Source organism: Neolamprologus multifasciatus, chromosome 3 (genome assembly GCF_963576455.1).
Source record: "Neolamprologus multifasciatus chromosome 3, fNeoMul1.2, whole genome shotgun sequence".
NCBI lineage: Eukaryota > Metazoa > Chordata > Actinopteri > Cichliformes > Cichlidae > Neolamprologus > Neolamprologus multifasciatus.
This window is the reverse complement of record NC_140441.1, coordinates 35294827-35314495: the sequence shown is the minus strand read 5'-3', so window position 1 is coordinate 35314495 and position 19669 is coordinate 35294827. Positions and strand designations below refer to the sequence as shown.

Sequence of the window (19669 nt, the reverse complement as noted above, 5' to 3'; positions counted from 1 at the left end):
ACTACTAAAAGCACCACAACATGCGTGTAACGATCAGAATCTGAAAAATGTCAATAAAAGATTACATGTTAGGATACAGTTTCATTATTTATAGGTTAAAAAAACACAATACAAGTAAAAGTATAAATAATACTGTTATAAATAAAGCTGTGTAAGAAACAGGTAAAGAAACAATGGATGTAAGGGTCAGTATAACATTAACACATTTTAGTAAATATTTAAAAAGTTATTTATTAAAAATATGTGCCATTTATTTAACTACAAACAAATAATCATAGCAAACATTTTAAAAAATGTAAAAAAAATATTTAGAAAATTGTTATAATGAGATATTGTTTTAGGTGAACAAGTCATAAAAATATTTAAAAAAATTGAAGTTTGTACACAACAAAATCGACAAATTTTAATTGACTTTTAATTGGAATTGACTTTAATTGAGAACAACAGTATATAACATGTAAATAAGGCTGAAATCCCAAACCTCATGCTTTGATGTCCATTTCTCTTCTTACCACAGTTTTGTATTCAGTATTTAACGTCTTTTAAAACACTCAAGGTCACTTTTAATAGAAGACTTATGAACAATAACCAATGACAAACAAACTATATATCAAGTCAATAAAACTAAATTTTAACACTGAGTATTAAAACTGACATTAAAACATTACAAGTGCTTGAGTACAGATGAATTGTGTGGTTGTAGTACATTGTTAACTATGCAGAAAAGGGATCTCGTGACGTGCTGTGATTAGACCTGTGTGATAAGGAGCGTCCTTGTAATGACATCATTATGACTGTTGTACATTTCTTTGTGGATGATGGCCTTCAGCTGATGCAATTCAAAAGTAAACCACGGTGCAGAAGGAAAGGAAAGAGAAGGAAAGGTTTCTAAAGGAGCCATCTTTAGTTTAGCGTTTATCATTTTCACTCTTATTTTTAATTGATACTATACGGAGGCGAGATTTGGGTAAACGATCGTAGATGTTCTAGGCTATCCCAGCTATCATATAGCATCTTATAGTCTTTGTTAGCATGCTTCATTACTGTGATCTGTGTTTCCTTCCTTTCAAATGTTTGAATGACAGTAAAAATGAGTCTTAGGCGAGATGCGGGACGCGTTGCTAAACTGTTGCAGGGCTAACACAGACAGACAACCATTCACACCTATAGCAAGTTTACAGGGTCAGCCCTGTAATTACTGACTCTTTGTATAAATTTGATTTGTTTATGAATAAAAGTCTTTTTATGTTATGAAATGCTCATGATTGTTCTCCACTCCATCATATCTGTATGATATCTCGATGCCACATGAAAAAAAAAAAACATCTGAAGAAAAATTTAAACAGTAAATTTGTGCTGCTGCCAAAATGTTTGGCCTCGACAAAGCACACAGCAGATGTTTCAGGGTTTCATCTTTATTCACGGTAACAGGTAACTCTTCTCTTTTCTCTCCCTCATATTGTCAAACGATGGCCTGTTAAAAACAGGCAGGAGAGTAGTAGTCCTCGGAATCCACACTGAGGTCCTCGCGTCCACGTTTCACCTTCCAGGCGAGCAGCGCCTGCAGAGCGGCGGGCGAGGTTGAGGTAAGGTTGGCGCTGTATTTTCCAATCGTGGCGTGGGCGTGAGTGGAGGCCACCAACACCTGATGGAGGAAAAGCAGCGGGGTCACGGCCTTACAGTCGACATCTGGATCCACATAAACTGTGAGGAAATGTCCTCAGACTCTTCAGTCAATTTAACTTCATGACTACTTCCTGAGTCACAGGTCTCAAAGTTCACAGGCTGAAGGAGAGGCAATAGGACTCTAATGAAGGATGCACAAGTGTATCCTTTACTCTATTTTTATCTAGTAACATGTCATCCTTGTTCCCGAGGTATTGCATTCACAAACTGTGTGACAAGGATACCTCATCAGGCTTTTACGGCCGACTGCTAAAGACGTAAAGAAAAGACCGACCTGCGCTCTCTGCAGCCGAGCCACATCTTCTGTGGTGCAGGCCACCTTGTAGCCCTGCAGGTAGTACTCAGCAGCTTTCACATACTGACTCTACAGAGACACACAGAGATGGGGAAGCAAGCCCAGGTGTTTACGAGGCAAAGCTAACATTTTTCAGCTGCTATAAATCAGTGTGATCGGTTATTGATTACTGCACTGAATACTGTGGGGTGTGATTGGTACCCTGCTGAAGTAGATGTTTCCCAGACACAGATGAACGTCGATCAGTCTGTGATGCAGTCCGCTGCTACGAGACATGGCGACTAACTTCTCCAGACACGTGACCGCCTCCTCGAAGTATCCCTCACTGTGCCACAAACACACACACACACACACACACACACACACACACACACACACACACACACACAAAGATGGAAAATGAACATTTGACTACAAGGTTACTTGACTCACATTTGCACAGAGACCTCCAGACAACTTAAACTGTAGAAATTTCCTTTGTGTTTTTTTTAATTAGTTTACATTTGTAAGCAGTTTTTTTTTTTTAACCTAAAGTTAAAGTTTTCTTTACTGTAACTAAAGTAAAAGTTTTTAATTCAGTTTTAGTCACTATAATACACTTTTGTGTGTGTGTGTCTGTGTACCTCTTTAGAGACTTTGCCAAAGCTATGCAGGCCTTCACCGCTCTGTCTGTGCCGTCTAGGCTGTGAAAAATCTCCATGCTGGTGTTAAAGAACTGGACACACAAACACACACACACACACACACACACACACACACACACACACACACACACACACACACACACACACACACACACACACACACACAATTGAATAACTTTTGGGTGGATGTGCGTATGAAATGGGGCTCCACTGAAATCTGTTTAAAACACAGTAAGTGGCTCTTTTGTGTGACTTGTTGCCTGCCTTTTATCAGTTCGCAGAGTCAGAACCAGACACGGAGAAGCTGCATTCAGCTTTTATGCTCCTTATATCTGGAACAAACTCCCAGAAAGCCTCAGATCAGCTGAAACACTCAGTTTATTTAAATCCAGGTTGAAGACTCACCTGTTCTCAGCTGCATCTGAATAAAGCACCAAATCCGCACTTAAGCTTAAATTTCAAAACTTACATTTTAACTACTGATTTTATCTACTGTTCTGATTTTATCTGTTTTGATTTTATATACTGTTTTGTTTGTTTGTTAATTAGTTAGTTAGTTTGTTTGCTTGTTTTAATCCATTTAAAATCATGCTTTTTATTTGTTTTTGTTTCTAATGTATCTGTAAAGCACTTTGAATCACCTTGTTGTTGAATTGTGCTATACAAATAAACTTGCCTTGCCTTACAACACACACATGTGGATTCATCCGCAGCCTAAAATAGTCCCACCTAAACTGCCTTTTTCCTCGGGTTCTGTGTTTTTGAGTTTGATTTTCTGTTCTTGGGTTTTACTATTAACACCTCTTAATCTGTCTCCCTGGTTTCAGTCTTATTCCATTTACTTCAAAGCTGCGTGTGAGACGTCAGGAGTAACATCCCTCCCGAGTTATTGCATTCCAGCAGGAAAGCTGGAAAAGCGTGAAAAACAGGATTTGCTTTTCTAGTTAGTAAACACAGCCACTCATGCATCATTAGTAAAACAGCATAATATTTGTGTTTTTGCACTTAAAAAACGCAGCTGCAGCTTGATCGTGGATGGAGAATGCTCGGTGTCTGCCTATGAAAATTCTGACTGGGAAATTAGAAGTTCCGACTTCCTGGAAACCACCCTTAATCTCATTAACCTCCTGTGTTCCCTTTTTTCTCTGTTACTGTTTAGTCCCTCTTCTTTTCTGTTTAATGTTTGCATTTGCTTTCTTCCTATTTTACTTTGAAAGTCCATTTTCTTCACTGTCCTTTGTGAGTTTTACTTCCTATCTGTCTTCCTGATTCCCAGCTTGTTTGTTCTGCTCTCTCCTCTTCCTTATCAGGGTATAAATCATCCTGTCCTCCTATTTATCGAGTCGTGTCTTCCCCTCTCTCCCTGAGCCCTTGATTTTCTCTACCTGGTTGAAGCTTACCTTTTGCTCCAACGTTTATGACACTTTGTTCACGTCTTTGATAAAACTTTACTAACCAGCTGTTCAAAGAGTAATATCTTCAGCAGAGTGGTCTGAACACAGAGGTGATGAAGTTTGGGTTTCTTCGTAGCGTTCAGAAGTCAAACACAATCTTTGGTACCTTTTTGGCTGTGCTGTGGTCTCCTGCTCTCTGATAGGCCAGGCCTACTTGGAAAGCCGCCTCCCCCTTCATGTGTTTGTCTTCAGCTGAAAGACGTAAAAATAAAAACTACGTTATAAAAACTAATCTTCTGTGATCAGATGAAAGCTTCACTTTAAAGGGTCTTTTAAGCAGAGTCGGTCTGATGTCTGTTTAGCAGGCCTGACTTCTATTGAGGAATTTATCCATATACAGGTTTTAGTTTTCGAATTCAAAGATCTTCCTGTGATTTTCAAAGTAAAATCATCAGGATTTTTGTAAAAAAAATACTTATAATAATAATAATCATAGATGTTTGTTTATCAAATGCCCAGCAATAACCCCCAACCTTGTAGTAGATCCATGGTATCAACTGAAAATCCTTGTCTCGCATTCACAAGATTTTCAGACCTTTCTGACCTTTGACCTTTAGGTCACTGAGTGTGGTGTTATTGATGTTTATATCGAACCACAAAACTTTCAACATAAATTATATATTTGTTAATTTCTTTGGTGTAGCACGAATGGGAGACATCAATATCAATAAATAATCAATTATCAATAGATAAACAATAAACATAAAGCTATAAAACTTATAAAAACACAGTTAAAAATCCAAACTTCAAGCCTTCCTTTGTGTTTTCTAAAACTGTCCAGTGGGGCCAAAGTGGAGTCTTTTGTGGGCCAGTTTTTGCCCCCCAGGCCTTATGTTTGCACCCCTGATTTAGATGGATAACAGCACTATAGGCTGGTTTAGAGGTGAATAACAAACTGTACTAAATGAACGTAACGTAAATGAACTCTTTATAGTGTATATACTATATATAGTGTCTCGGCTCGATTCTTCTGATGCATCACAAATGAAATTCTTTTTGGCGACTGAGTTGAGGCTTTCGCTTGGATTATGGTTAAAAAAAATCCTGTAATTTAATTTAATAAACAGAATAAATAAACAGACAAATCTCCTCCTTCTTCAGAAGAATAAACATTTCAAACTCTGTAGCTATCAGGACCAGTTCTTAACCCCCTCTGAAAACGTGGTACTCATTGTTTTGCTGAATATTTCTCTGCTCCTGCCTTCACTGTGATCCTCTCAGCACAAACACCTCCTCCTTGGTCTATTTTTAATCTAAATGTTACACATGTGTGTGTTTCCGTGCATAGATTACTCCGATGCGCTGCCTCCCACTGTGTTTTTAGCCCTGGTTCCACCTACACTCCGCGGCCCTGCTGTTGCCTTCGTGCAGCAGCGTCAGGGCCTTGTTGTGGTCCTCGGCGGCCAGCGGCGCCTCCGCGAGCTCTCTGTAGATCTTCCACAGATCCCGGCATGCCCGGAGCTTCAGGGGCTGACCATCTGAGTCCAGCCAGCCGCCGTCCTCCGCTTGTTTGCGGCATAGCTCTCCCTGCTGCCTCGCCTCCTCCAGCTCACCTGAGAGAGGTGGCATTTTTATAAGAGTCGGTGCAACATGAATTCAACCGTCACAGGAAAATAAAGAGAAAAAACAGCAACAAAACTAAATCAAATAAAAATACCAAACATCTAGCTGGTTTTGAAGGAATAAGCTTGAGTTTTAGATCATCTGAGTGAAGAAATGTTTAATTTTTTGAGTGCTGATTTAGCTCACAGGGTCAATCAGGTGACCTATACGCCTTAAGACTAACACAGAGGGCTGCATTCAGGTCAGTGTGTCTTCCATCTTTCATGTCTTCTCTGCACCACCCTGTCACAATAAATTATTAATTTGAGTTAGAGTTATTTTTAATCTCAGGCTTTATTCCACAGTGTGTTCTTTGTCTTGTCTTCTTCTCGTCACCCCCAACCAGCTTCCTCTGCCGGAGGTTTTTTCATGTTAAAAGGGAGTTTTTTCTTCCCACCGTCTCCAAATGCTTGCTCATAGAGGGATGTCCGATGGTTGGGGTGTTGTATGTTGTAATTTATCACGAGGACCAATAACAGCACAAGCAAGAGGGGATCTTATGTTTTCAACACTGCCCCCTGGTGACTCTACACAGCTACAACACTCACAAAGGACCAACACACAACTGCCCTCTTTAGGTAAGAGACTAATGCATCAGTGTCAGTGAAGGACTGTGTGTACATCTGCGGGTCTCCACTTACACACAGAGCAGAGCACTAGACACTCCCACAGTGCGGGCAACAGTGGTCCTAAAACGTATTACAGACGGACTGCAAGGTTGGCTGGTATTTTACAATAATTCAAATGTTTAAGTTTAAGATTAATATTTACAATGAACTTTTCAGGATCAAACTGAAAGGAGAAGCCACACCTTCCACTGCAAATGCAAGTTAAATAAGGTGACAAAAGGAAAAGTTTTAACTTATACTCAGGCTACGTCCACACGTACACGGGTATTTTTGAAAACTGAGATTTTCCGTTTTCGTTTTAAAAAATAATCCCGTCCACACGTAAATGCAGAAATGAAGGAAAACGCTGCTAGGAACATGCCAAAGCAACAGGTGGCGATATATTCCTAACCGTGTAGAAATGTTGAAGTCAATCAGAAGTCTAGAAGCCTCGGTGGGAAAAAGTAAACAAAGCTGGGGCATAGAAGCAGAGCCGAGTCGTATGTGTGGAGGGACAGTAACTGTGTGTGTATATGTAAGCATTTAAACACTGCAGAGAGTACAATTAACAGTAACAGTATTGTAGAAATTCATTTCACTGAAACAATAACGTGGCGCACAGTGTGACGTCAAAAAAGGCGCACACCTTTGACGCTGCGTTTTCTCCGTTTTTTCTCGTCCACACGTAAATGCAAAAACTGAGTTTTCGAAAATATCCACCCTGGCTGGAGTTTTAAAAAATCTCAGTTTTCAGTGACCGAAAACGCCGTTTACGTGTGGACGAAAGGTGCAAACGCATAGAAGAATCTCAATTTTCAAAAATACCCGGGTACGTGTGGACGTAGCCTCAGTCTCACATAAAAATAAAACACACAGAAGAAAACAAAACTTCATGTTCAGCTTTGACTTTCTTTTAATCTTAATAAGGTTTTACTGGCTGCAGTTTTTAGTGCTGCTCATCTGAATCACCTCGACCTTGGCACTGCGCTCACCAGAAATAAACCAGGCAAGTTTGAGGCTGAATGGATGCTTGGACGTTAAGGCTAAGAGCAGACAGTCAGAGAGTTTCATTATTCACTGTCATCGTTAGTAATTCAGATTAGTCAGTTACTGTTTCTACTGTCTTGGAGCAACTGTGACTACATACTTTCCTCAGGGATTAATAAAGTGCTGTGATTCTGATCATTCACTGTCTCTATACTCGGTGTGTGCACCTTGATCCAGGTACAGCTCAGTCAGGCAGGCCCGGGCCTCGGTGGCTGCTCTGGAGAACCTCCCTTTCTCTCTGTCAGTACAGCTGTGGTAGAAGTAGAAGCGGAGCCAGAGGTCCTCGGGGTCTGAGAAGATCTGACCCAAAAGGAGACGCTCCTCGCAGACGGTGGACCAGGTACCTGCAACAGAAGTCACCTGGTCCTGAACCATGGATGCAGTCTTGTTCTGTGTTCTACCAACAATAACTTTACACTCATTATATCACTGACACACAAACCCACTAATCACTAAATGAAGCCTTACTGGAATCAGAAGGATTGAATCGAGGCTCTGTGTGCGTGTGTGTGTGTACCGGTCCTTTCAGCCTCCTCAGCCAAGCTCAGGTGCTGGCTAATGGTCTCCATTTTGTGTCTTTGTTCCACCAGAGGAGGAGCACGAAGCCTGAGTAATCCCAGTTCAGCCGTCGCCCTCCAGTCCTGATCAGAGCGCAGCAGAGAGACGAGCTCAGAGAACGACCTGAATGACAGAAAGACATTTTTGGGGGATCTTTTTAACTTTGTGTAATTTTGAAATCTAAGGAGATATCACCAAATAAAAAGTCGAATGACCACCTGAGAAAAGCAGGCCACTACCAAAGCACGTCAGAGCACCAGTCCACTGTTTGTTAGAAATGTGCTGCACTGAAGCTAAACATCAACTGTGGAAGCCTCCATCTTCCATGAATTCTTTTTTATTTATAATGCGGTTGTTTGTTGTTGTACAGTCTATTTCTAATGATCCTGTCAAAGGGAAACTGGAGTTTGCTGCAGCCAGTAATTATTCCAAGTCGGATTTTCTTTGATAGCAATAACTTCAAATGCTCACCGCGCCTGCATCAGCCATGAACCGTCAAACAGAGATTCAATATAACACGGGAGGAATCACAGCAGTGAGATGAGTCTGGTGTGGGGGAGAAACAAAACATAAAATGCATTTTGGAGGTTTCTCCAGAGTACCGGCTCTTTTCCCCCTGTGTCATAGACATTAAATGAATGCAGTTGCTGTTGAAACTGAGACGTACACCATGAGAAGGTTTTATCTTTGGTTGCAGATTTTAACAAAGCCTGAAAATCTCACACACCTGTCTCCAGCACTAACAAACTTAAGAGAGGTCAGAGCTGCTGTCAAAATAAGATGACTTAAAAAGTGCCACTCTGTGCAGTTTGTAGTGTTGGGGAGTAACGGAATACATGTACCGCCGTTACGCATTTAAAATACAAAATATGAGTAACTGTATTCCGTTACAGTTACCGTTTAAAAAGGTGGTATTTAGAATACAGTTACTTTGTTGAAATAAATGGATTACACGGCGGTACTTCCCTGTTTCATATTGTGGCGGGTCAGGACTGTTTGGGTTTTGTTTGACAGCTATGTTCTGTTGTTCCAGGTGGCAGCGTTACGGTTGCCATGGTTACAGGGTGACGCTCTCTCTCTGCGTGTTTCCTGGGTGAGAGAGGCCTTTTTGTTGTTGTTGTGCTAAGCTAATAGGCAGAATGCTACAGGTATAGCTCTAAAGAATGTAGCATCATAGGCAGTGTAGTCCGTGCTGCAGGGAGAATGCTGCCATACACGTTATGTGTCTGTGAGCGAGGGAGGGAGAAAAAGGAAAAGTACGAGCTGTCATCGAGCAAAAACGGGAGCTGGAAGCATGTAAATATAATAATAACCACTGCAGCCAAGAAGAGTGCCTGACGAGCCCAGTTGTAAGTAAGCTATTAAGACTCGACTGTACACCGTGTTCGTGTTTTCCTCCAAAAACAATAAGTTCCGTTGGAGCAGCCTTTCAACGCCTCTCTGTCTCTTGCTAGCAAAGTGACCCAGACAACAAAGTAAAGCTAGTTTTCAGCTACAAGCCCGACACAGAACCCACCGTATTAGCCAGAGGTCCCTTTACTACGGTTCGGAGCCGCGGACCTTCAGTAACAGTAATAAATCACAGCAATAGTACATTCATGTAGTTGTAAACAGCATGATAATATATTAAGTAATCCAAAGTATTTAGAATACGTTACTCTCATTGTGTAACGTAACGGAATACGTTACAGAATACATTTTGGGGCATGTATTCTGTATTCTGTAATGGAATACATTTTAAAAGTAACCTTCCCAACACTGACAGTTTGGGGGTCTCTAACTCAGAAAGTGTTGATGGCATGAAGGAAAAGCTCAGCTAGATATTTAACATCACTGTACAGTGGAAAACAGCTGGCTCTGAGGCGTTTGGGTGCTGTAGGAAAATAGGAAACAAGCAGTGTTGGTTGGGTTCTGTGTGAAATAATGAAATGTGTTGCATGTCTGATGGACAATCAGTTCTTCATTATAAAAAACATGTATTTCATGTCTGTGAGTGTTTGATCACACTGATGGTAATTTTGTTTTTGTACATCAGCAAAACTGTGCAACAATCAGCTTGATCATCTTGTTTTTGAGTCAGACATTAAACATTTATCTTGCTGACAGAGAAACAGATACCTGTGGAAACCTTCCTGCAGCAGCTGCACACAGATGCTCTGCTTCGGACTGCTTCTGAACCTGATGTGAGAGACGGAGGAGAAGGAGTAAAGATTACAGATGTGAGAGAGGAGGAAGATGATGTTAGGCAGCTCAGCGTGGGCATGTCACAGGAGAAAAATCAGTCTGCAGCCCCTCTCTTTGCAGCAGGGGGCACTCACACCACTCAGATTCCACGGTCACGATTGCTGAGCAGTGCATCTCTAACTCCTTAAACTAACTGCTGACTGGCACCTGTACACCTGAGAGCTGTGCTGTGGGTTTTTTTTGTGTTAGTTGTATTATTGTAGGGTCTTTACCTTACAATAAGCGCCTTGAGGCAACTGTTGTTGTGATTTGGCGTTATATAGATAAAAGTGATTTGGACTTACTCCACAAAATATCAAACCACAGTCAGAGATCACAGGGACTACAATGGTGGTTATAAACTTTCACTACTAAGCTGGGCTCTCAGCTGCAGGCTCTGAGCGCGCTCGCATAAAATGATCCCTATGAGTGCCCACTTCTCCAACCAGAGACATTATCAAATATGATAAAATGGTGATTAAAGTGGTGGTGCCTGTGTTAAAATCCACCCAGTGACACTGAGGATGAACTCACAGAGCGATTTCTTTCCTGGTCAGACTCTCTGCTGGTCGAGCCGGGCCCAGTCTGGCTCTGAGGGACTCCTTCGTCTGCTTCATCCTGCTAAAATACACACACACACACACGGGAAGTTGAGTTCCCATCATTACTTCAGAGGCTGATACCCTGCTGCTATGTCACTGCACTCTCCAGCACATTGAGTGCTGCTCTAAACAAAGAAGCCTTAAGTGCAAATTACTTCCAAAGACCTGCAGTTAGCACCAGTGCTGCTTTCTAAGCACACTCTGTAGGTGGAGCGCTTTGGTTATGCTGAGGAAACACTGTTTGAATACTTCAGGACTGCGTCAGTCATCACTGAAGGAAATCAAATATTCTTTAATAGTGCCACAGTTCATCTGTTAATAGTAAGTGGAAATGAATGACACTGAAACACAATAGATGCACATGGAGTAAGTGATGACTGTAATAAATCTGATAGCGGGGTAAATTGCCACATATTCTGATTACAACTTCCTGTTTCTGTCCATAAAAAGGCAAGGGCGTATTTCAGTTCCACCCTGTCTTTAAGAGACCAACCAGCAGCTGTAAGAGCTGCACCGAACACTGAAAGTGAGGTTAAAGTTTACTCTGAGGGTTACTTCTGTCCTCACGCTAATGCCATGCTGTCAAAGATGTAAAGCATATCAACAGGTTATGGCATGACACAGAAAACACATCAGTAATACAACAACCTGTCAGCTATGTGGTGCTTGTTTTCATTACCTGAGCACTATGAAATATCTTTGATAAAGAAAGCAGTGGAATACTTTGCCCTAGTATTTAGCGAATACACAGATAAGATGTTGATGAAGAAGTAAAGACAAGGTCACAAGAATGTCTGTGTGGGTGTTCCAGGAAAGAAAAAGGAGGAAAAGAGGAAGATTTGTGGATGTAATAACAGAGGACATGCAGAGAGATGATGTGACAGGAGGTGATAGGGATAGGGTGAGATATCCTCCTTGCTCTCTGCCCTTTCCTGCCCTGCAGCCGGTCCTTACCTGTAGTAAGTGCTGCTCCTCTGTTTGCTTTTGTTGGTATTAATTTCAGGGAGAAACCCAACCGCTGTGTTCATCTTCACCTGCAGGTCAACCTGGTGGAGAGAGAGAGAGAGGACCCCACCCCACAGAAAACTTTATGTATGAACTTCAATCAGTTTAACACTGATGCCTCTTCTAAAATCACAGGGTTTGTCTTTCCCGCTATTCTATTTTTATCTTGATTTGAACAGTTTTGCTGCATCTAACAGGGTCACCAAAGAGCGCAGGTTGTTTAAATACAATTACAATAATTTAAGTGAGAATAAGTTAGGCAGACTATTCTGGAGTTTAATTGTGATATTTACAGCTGCACTTTTTAAAAACACACGCAGAGCTCCTGAATTACCGAAAGAAAGACACAACCAGCTGCTCGTGACGGTGAAGCGGGTGAGGTGCACCCGAAAAGCTCCGGAATGAAGCTAGAACGTGAAGCTAATGTCATTAAACCGGAATAACAAAAATAAAATAAAATAAAATAACAGTAACCCTGCTAAGATTTCAAATGTAACACACGGAGAAAGAAGCACAAAAACACGAACTCACCGCCAGTTTAATTAAAGAAAAACTTTCCACGCTGCCAGCAAACTCAACTTCGTCACTATGACAACACCGAACCAAGCGTGAGTCGACCAGAGCAACGAGCTGAACTGCTTCCGGTCAGGTGGTCCCATTAAAAACAATCATTTTTTGTGTGTGCATATTAATTTTATTTATTCCATGGGTTTGTTATTATTGCATTCGTGGTGACTACATGTGCATCTTGTAAAAACTGTTTAACAAAAACTTCATAAAGTCCTTTTTTTTTCTCTTTTCTTTCTCTTCTAACAGATAAGTTTCTTTTCTTTTTTTGCATTAATCCCAGAATGAAGAGGAATAAAGTCTGACAGTATTTTCCCTGTAAATTTACACCTTTATCTCCGAGAGTGCTTAATTTTTAAGAAGCTTCATTGACTTTAAATAAAGCTTCTTTCCACCACAAAAAAAATGAAAAATATTTTTTTTATCCATGTGTCAAAATTTCATATCATCCCACAATTTTAACGTAATAAATTTCAGATAATCTTGTCAAATGTTTGAATTAGAAAGTTAAACATTTGACATATCAAAATTTGTTGTTGTTTTTATATGAGAAAAACACTCATGTGAAAAAGCATGAAAGTAATGGCGAAAGATTTCAATTTGATATGTTGACGTGCCCTTAGCTGTAATAAAAGAGCAAATGGGTTGATACTTCATTTACTTATTTATCATTTATTTATCTAGTTAGGGTGTTTTCCAAACTCAGAGTCAGCCTGTGGGAGGTGGCATACAATGACTTTGTGCTTTTTGATCAAAATCTGATCAAAACCTTTCCAAATATTTAATATATTATAATAAGCCAATTTTATTTATAAAGCACTTTTAAAAAACGATAGTGGCTCCAGCAGATCCCAGGAACGACATCCAAGATCTCTGTCCAGAAGAGCGCAGTCCTAGGGTGGTGGAGAATGGCCGAGCTAAGATCCTGTGTGACTTCCAGACGGAAAAAACGGTGGTGGCTAACCAACCGGACATAGTGGTGGTAGACAAACAGAAGAAAGCGGCTGTAGTGAGAGATGTAGCGATACTGAATGAAAGCAACAGCAGAAAGAAGCATCGGGAGAAGCTTGAGAAGTACCAGAGAAGAAGATGTGGAGGGTGAAGGTGGTCCCAGTGGTAATCGGAGCACTAGGTGCAGTGACTCCCAAGCTAGGTGGTGGCTCCAGCAGATCCCAGGAACAACATCAGAGATCTCTGTCCAGAAGAGCGCAGTCCTAGGAACAACTAAGATACTGCGCAGGACACTCAAGATCCCAGGCCTCTAGGGACCTGAGCTTGAAGGATAGACCACCTGAAGGGGCGAGGGGGGAATTTTTTTTTTTTTTAAATATTAGTTATATATCAGTTATTAGCAGTTTTATCAGTAATTCGTAAGACCTGCATATGACAGAGGTTCATGAGGAGCTTGTAAATAGTAGCATTACACACCAGAGGATGCTGCAGAGAGGTGTTCATTCATTTCATTAAATTTATTTTTCATTAATTTGTTCTTCATAAATCAGTTTAGTTATTGCACGTGAGCACAAATGGTTGCAGAAATCTTGCAGACAGAGTTTTAAACCACAGCCAGTCACAAAAATGTCCGGATAAAACAACAAAAGCCAAGAATGATTTTGACTGTGGGCGCTGACAGAGCAAAAAGACACAGTAAAACTGCAGCAGTGGAGTCAGCGGGGGTTGAGTAAAGCTTTTAAAGGAGCCATTTCAAAAAGATGCACAAATTTTTCTTATTAACACTGCATTAAATCCTCTCCTCCTCACGATTCATCTGCTTCTTTCCCTGTTTGCACTCTGCACACATCAGATGTTCGGGTTCCCGCAGTGAGACTTTTCCATTCAGCCTCACCACAGCTGGATGGAAATTGTGTGGCACTGCGTGTTCTTTGCGGTTCTTCAGAGCTTTATAATAAAGTTTCACGTTCAGGGTGGAAATCATCAGCAGCTGAGGGGACGTAGAGGCTGTTTCCTGTCTGCCTCAGTGGGCTTGATTCGCTTGTTTAAATTAACTTGTTTGTTCTCGTCGCTCTAATTAGCTGCGAGTGTAATTTATCTTTTTATCAGCGGCACTTCAAGACAAAAGTGAGAACGAAACCTGCGCTCACTGAAGATAAAGTGCAGCACTCGGTCCTGGTGGTCCTGTACATGCTTCTGCTTCAAATGAAAAGCATTTGTTGTTCACAGACACAGCACATCTTTTTCATCTCTGCAGTTAAGCCGTGCCATAAAACTGATAACATTTATAAAATTAGTCTTGGCATGTGGCCTGTCAAGCTCTTTGCTCCTCATGGGTGCAGTTTACTGTGATAAGAGCAGCACATTACCTCGCAGGTTATCTCCGACAGAGGGGTCACTGATTTCACACAGTGATGCAAATCCACGCTACTCATTGCTGCCTGACTATGCTGGCTTTTTGAGGACTTCTTCTAAAAGGGCACGCTCGTAAAATACAACAGTATAAAAATATTTAAAGTACACAATCTGGGGACAGGGGCACCTCCAGACTTTTTTCAAAGGGTTGCTCTAAAAATAATAATAAAACAGCATTTCCCGTTTTATTATGTTGTTGTTAAATATAGATTACTTGAAGAATATGGCAAAAAAGAGAGAACAAACATGCCTTAGTAATTTCCTGCTATTAAAGTTGATATGAAAATATGGATCCGTGAAAACCAAATATGATTTCGTGATCAATATTAATCTGCTTCATTAGATGAAGTTATTGATTGATTGAACGTCCCAGCCATTAGTTTAATTGGTAAAATTATCACACACACAAACACATGTGTAAATTGTTTTAGCGACTCTCACGATTTATTTGAAGAGCATAAACAGAGCTGAGTGAGAGTGGATACTGGACTTGGATGAGTCAAGTTGGCCAAAAACCAAAAGCCAGATAAATGCTAATGTTGTTCTACGGGCTGCAACTGCTTAAACTGCAAAATCCAGTCTTTAATGTGGACAGGGGTAAGAAAGTCAGGGAAAGATCCACACATGAGAAACTCCAACACTGACCAAGAACATCAGGGAAGAAAGAGCAGTAAAAAAAAAAAAAAAAGTAAGTAATGTCTGAGATATGAACAGCTGTAGATACTGAAGAGGCTAACTGAACACAGGCATTGAAACAGAACAAAGGAGGCAAAGAAAGTACCAAAGCCAAATATCAATACTATTGATTAGGGATGCGCCGATACCGATACTGGTATCGGGTATCGGGGCCGATACTGTAAAATGTGTGTGTACTCATACTCGTAAAAGTTAACCGATACCATGAACCGATACCAACTTATTTCATTAATCAGAGGGTGGCTTGTCATTTCTGTTGTAGTTTTTTAGATTGGTCACTAGGGGGCCAATTATTATTTATTTTATAATTTTTTTTCTTTTATTTCTTTTATTTTTTATTTAATAATAATTATTTTGTTTGTTTGTTTACAATATGGACACTCTGCAATAATTTAAAAGTTTAATTTATTTGCAAACCTAATTTGCATTTATTTTATTCCAAACAGAAGTGTTTATTTATTATTCTGAAAGCTCGAGACAGTGCCAATAGTTCAGTGATATTTTGGAGACTGCAATAATTTAACAGAAGTGCTTATTTTTCACTTGAAATTTTTTTGTGGTCATTTTTATTAAGATTTTATTTTTTATCGGCAGGGAATATAATAAAACCTGTCTTCCAATTCATTGTATTTGTGTGTGTGTGTGTGGTAGAAGTATCGTTTTTTGTACTCTGTATCGGCAAGTACTCAGATCCAAGTATCGGTATCGTATCGGTTTGAAAAAATTGGTATCGTTGCATCCCTACTATTGATACCAAAGTTGGTACTGATAGTATTGGATCAATTTTGTAATTTAAACGTAAGCTGAATTATAAGAATGCTCCACGGTAGTAAGTCTCAAAAATGATAAATATGCTCATACGTAAAAAGATATTTTCTGACTTTTAATTCAAGCACCACATGGAGCCTCTGTTTGTGTTAGCTTGTCATACGTGTTCAATTCGCCTTGAAATTCGAATTAAAAAAATCTTTGACTGAAAATTAATCAACAGTTTTTAAAAAAAAATTTGTGTTTTTGCGAAATTGGCACTGCTTTTCCTTTACAATGGGGCTTTAATTCCCATTTTGATTATAAGAATGAGCAGTGAAATTTTTAGGTTTTTAGCTTTAATAATTTTTTAATAATTCTTTGAGCAAATGCTGTCTCAAAATGTAAAGTACAAATGCCTGAATGTGGGTCAACAGACAATTAAAATAAATATATATTGTGGTGGAGGTGTGGTCCCTGGCTCAGCTGTGCAGTGCTCAAGAGGCAGTGCCAGTCAGGTTGGTGGTACAGGTATGTGGTGTTTTATTAATGAGCTCTCTCTCTCTTCCCTGTTGATTTAGTGAGGCTGCAGCAGAGTGTGTAGGAGTGTAGCGGAGAAGCTGCACGCGTGGGTGCAAAACCGAAAGCCCAAAGAACTGTCATATATATATATGTGTGTGTGTGTGTGTGAGTGTGTAATGTCTCAGGGTAATAATTTATAAATGTCTCCCTACGATAATAATCTTGTGGACACAAACATGTCCTTCTGTGCTGCATGCAGAGAATAAAGGAGAGGGCCATCCTCTGATGTAGGTCACAGGTCTACGAGCTCCTTCCCTGGGCTTTGAGCCAGGCAGTAATATGTGTGTATTTGTTCCAGAGAAAAAGAGTTATTATCTGGCTGCATGCTTCGAGTCACGTAGAGCTTTGATGTGTTTATCTCTGAGTTTACTGTCACAAATAAACAAAACACACGCACACACTCACACACACTGGGCTGCATATCTCGCTGAGACTCAGATAACACGGACTTCTCGTAAAGGCGCACTTAGCCCCGACATCAACTTTCTGAGGTCAAAGGTCACGCTGAGCGGAGCCAAATCAAACTCATACAGACAAAAAAAGACAGACAGATGACCGGAAGACTGACACACGTGTGTCACAGATGTTTAACCATGCATGCTCCCACAAACATGTTCCAGTCAGGAATAACACGGGCTGTGTGCTTCTGCCAGATGTTTAAACGTTTCCATGGTCACAGGAGATCCAGAGTTTTTTCTCATTTCCTGTTATTGCTGAACATAATGACAGTATAACGGTAAACAGTGAGAAACGTTTTTTTAAGCCAGAGTATTATCACTTTTCTCTAGGCACTCCAAAAACTGTAAACAACAACAAATGATACACTGCCTTGACAAGACATTACTTGTTGCTTTTAGTGCGATGAGATCTCAAAAGCCTTTATGTAGTTTAAAAAGTACTTTTTTTATTGGAAGATGGGGAACACATTATTGACTCTAAGAGGTAGACTAAAATTTTCATGTGCACACCCTGTGTCAGTGTTAGATTTCAAACAGATGGATGATGGTCAAGATTCATACTGGATTGATCCGGGCCCAGTCTCTGATGCTGCTGGCCAACAGGGTATCAGTGGAATCTGTGCTACTGTTGGGCGAAGGACAAAGGAAAAGGAAAAGACTATGTTTGCATATGACACTCTAATCTGTAGTGAAAGTTGGGAGGAGGTGCAAAAAGAGCCTGCAGCAGTGGAGGTGTTCTGCCTTTCATTCTTCTTTCCAGTGCACAAAGAAGATTGAAAGGCAGTGGAAGAAAAACAGAATACATGTGTGTGAATGAGGGGAAGACAGGTGGAAACATGAACATGCAAGGAGCAGAGGCAGTCAAGGTTGATGAGTTAAAATACCTGCGTCCAACCACTATGTGCACATGAGAGGTCGAGAAGAGAGTGCAGGTAGTGGGTGGAGTGGGTGGAGATGAGTGTCAGGGGTGATTTGTAGCAGAAGGATAGGAGCAAGAGTGAAAGGGAAGCTTTACAAGATGGTAGTGAGACCTGCTGTGATGTTTGGCTTGGAGGTGGCGGCACTGACAACTAGACAGGAAGCTGTTAGAGCTGAAAAGAGGAACACCACGGAGAAGGTTCATGGATGTAGTGAACAAGGACAGACGGAGGGTTGGTGTGACAGGGATGGAGGCAGATGATCTCCGGTGGAGACCTATAAAGGGAGCAGCTAAAAGAAGAAGAAAAATCCACCTTGAAAAATAAACATGACCAAATGTTTGGAAGGCTGTCACACTTTTTTCTGTAATTATGTCGGGAGATCGACAGACGGATTGGTGCTTGAGAGACTATGGTGCTGTTTGTTTGTATATTATGTTGTAGATAGCAACTGATAATTAGCAATAGCTATAAACTTATGTGCGTTAAACCAGTTTCATTTTGTACCTGGACTATGTTAAACAGCACTGTCCCTTTTAAATACATAAATTCAAATTCAAATAGAGCTTCTATTGGATCTTTGGTTTATAGCAATCACTTTGGCCAGGTCTCCCTTGTGAAAGAGATTTGAGATTAATGGTACTTCATGATTAAAAAATCTATTCCATTTTTATTAAAATCATAAATAGGAACTCTTTTATCCCCTGAGTGTTTCCTTGGTTAATAATATTTCAGCTGTGTGCTTATCATGTCTGGACGTCAGTAGAGATCCATGGTCACCCTGATTGGTGCCTTACAGAAACCAGGTTTGAACCTTTGGTGACAGTTTTGTAATGAGAAAAAAAATAACATTTTAAGGTGCAGAATTAGGCATGTTGTTATGAAGGAATGAAGGCTCAGGGTTTAAGTAATCAGCATCATGGGCTCATCCGATTAGAATAAGAATAAGCAGTCATCTAATCATTCACAGGGTTCTCCTTTTATTCTCAAATCAATAAAGCAAAGAAGGAAGGAAGGAAAGACACATGGACTGCCAATGCTGAAAGAAAACAGAGATTTAAGTTACTCATCACCTTAAACAATACATAAAATCAAAAACCCAAACAGAACCTCAGCTCTGCTGCCACCCCGTGTGGGAGTGAAGAAAGAGTGAGCCAAAAGTGAATGCAGTCCTAATATAATGTGTGACAGGTGAGCGCAATTAAGGACAAGCACCACACCCAATCAAAGGTGAGAGAACTAAACAAGGTGCATCTGGTGAAGTGAGTGGGTGTGCTGGGATGTGCTAAAAGGTGGGTCTTTACAACACGTGTTGATTCATTTGGGCATTTGTGTAGCAATTTTCTGGTCTATCTGTATTTATAACTGTAGGTGGAAACAATGGGAACAAAGGCGCAGGGAAGGTTCAAATCCAGGACAGCTGCACCGCTTTCTTCTAAATTCACGTGTGCAGTCTGAGCACTGAGCTGAATAATTTCCATTTAATAAATCAGTTAATTAATTTGTGACCACCATGAATGTTCAAGCTTTGAGTTAAACACAGTTTACTTTGTGTTTCTCACTCATAAAAATAAAAAACTCCATAAACTGTCCTGATATGTTTTCAGCATG

The 19669-nt window shown here is 40.4% G+C and overlaps 1 protein-coding gene across 4 annotated transcripts; it reads right to left on the bottom strand.

Moving 5' to 3' along the window:
• Window positions 1–434: 434 nt before the first annotated feature.
• Window positions 435–12370, bottom strand: ttc29 (tetratricopeptide repeat domain 29). Of its 4 annotated transcripts, none has more exons than XM_085153751.1 (12): window positions 12256–12370; window positions 11674–11765; window positions 10652–10735; window positions 10013–10072; window positions 7854–8017; window positions 7504–7680; window positions 5420–5632; window positions 4186–4271; window positions 2605–2696; window positions 2183–2306; window positions 1961–2050; window positions 435–1645 (listed from the first exon to the last, which is right to left on the bottom strand). In XM_085153751.1, the coding sequence occupies exons 2-12, from the start codon at window positions 11745–11747 to the stop codon at window positions 1478–1480; spliced, it is 1332 nt and encodes a 443-aa protein (XP_085009877.1). In that variant the 5' UTR covers window positions 11748–11765; window positions 12256–12370; the 3' UTR covers window positions 435–1477. The 4 variants fall into 4 exon arrangements, with proteins under 4 accessions (XP_085009877.1, XP_085009875.1, XP_085009876.1 ...); XM_085153749.1 differs by lacking the exon at window positions 12256–12370 and adding an exon at window positions 12059–12202; XM_085153750.1 differs by having other exon boundaries at window positions 437–1645; window positions 10652–10738.
• Window positions 12371–19669: the final 7299 nt, after the last annotated feature.

Bases quoted from the DNA above. Each gene is read 5' to 3' on its own strand.
- ttc29 (XM_085153748.1), bottom strand. From the start codon at position 12,154: ATGACATTAGCTTCACGTTCTAGCTTCATTCCGGAGCTTTTCGGGTGC. The intron at 8,018-10,012 runs GTATCTGTTTCT...TCTGTCATTCAG, and splicing joins CTGCAGGAAGGTTTCCACAG to GTCGTTCTCTGAGCTCGTCT. The intron at 2,697-4,185 runs GTACCAAAGATT...TTGTGTGTCCAG, and splicing joins ACCACAGCACAGCCAAAAAG to TTCTTTAACACCAGCATGGA.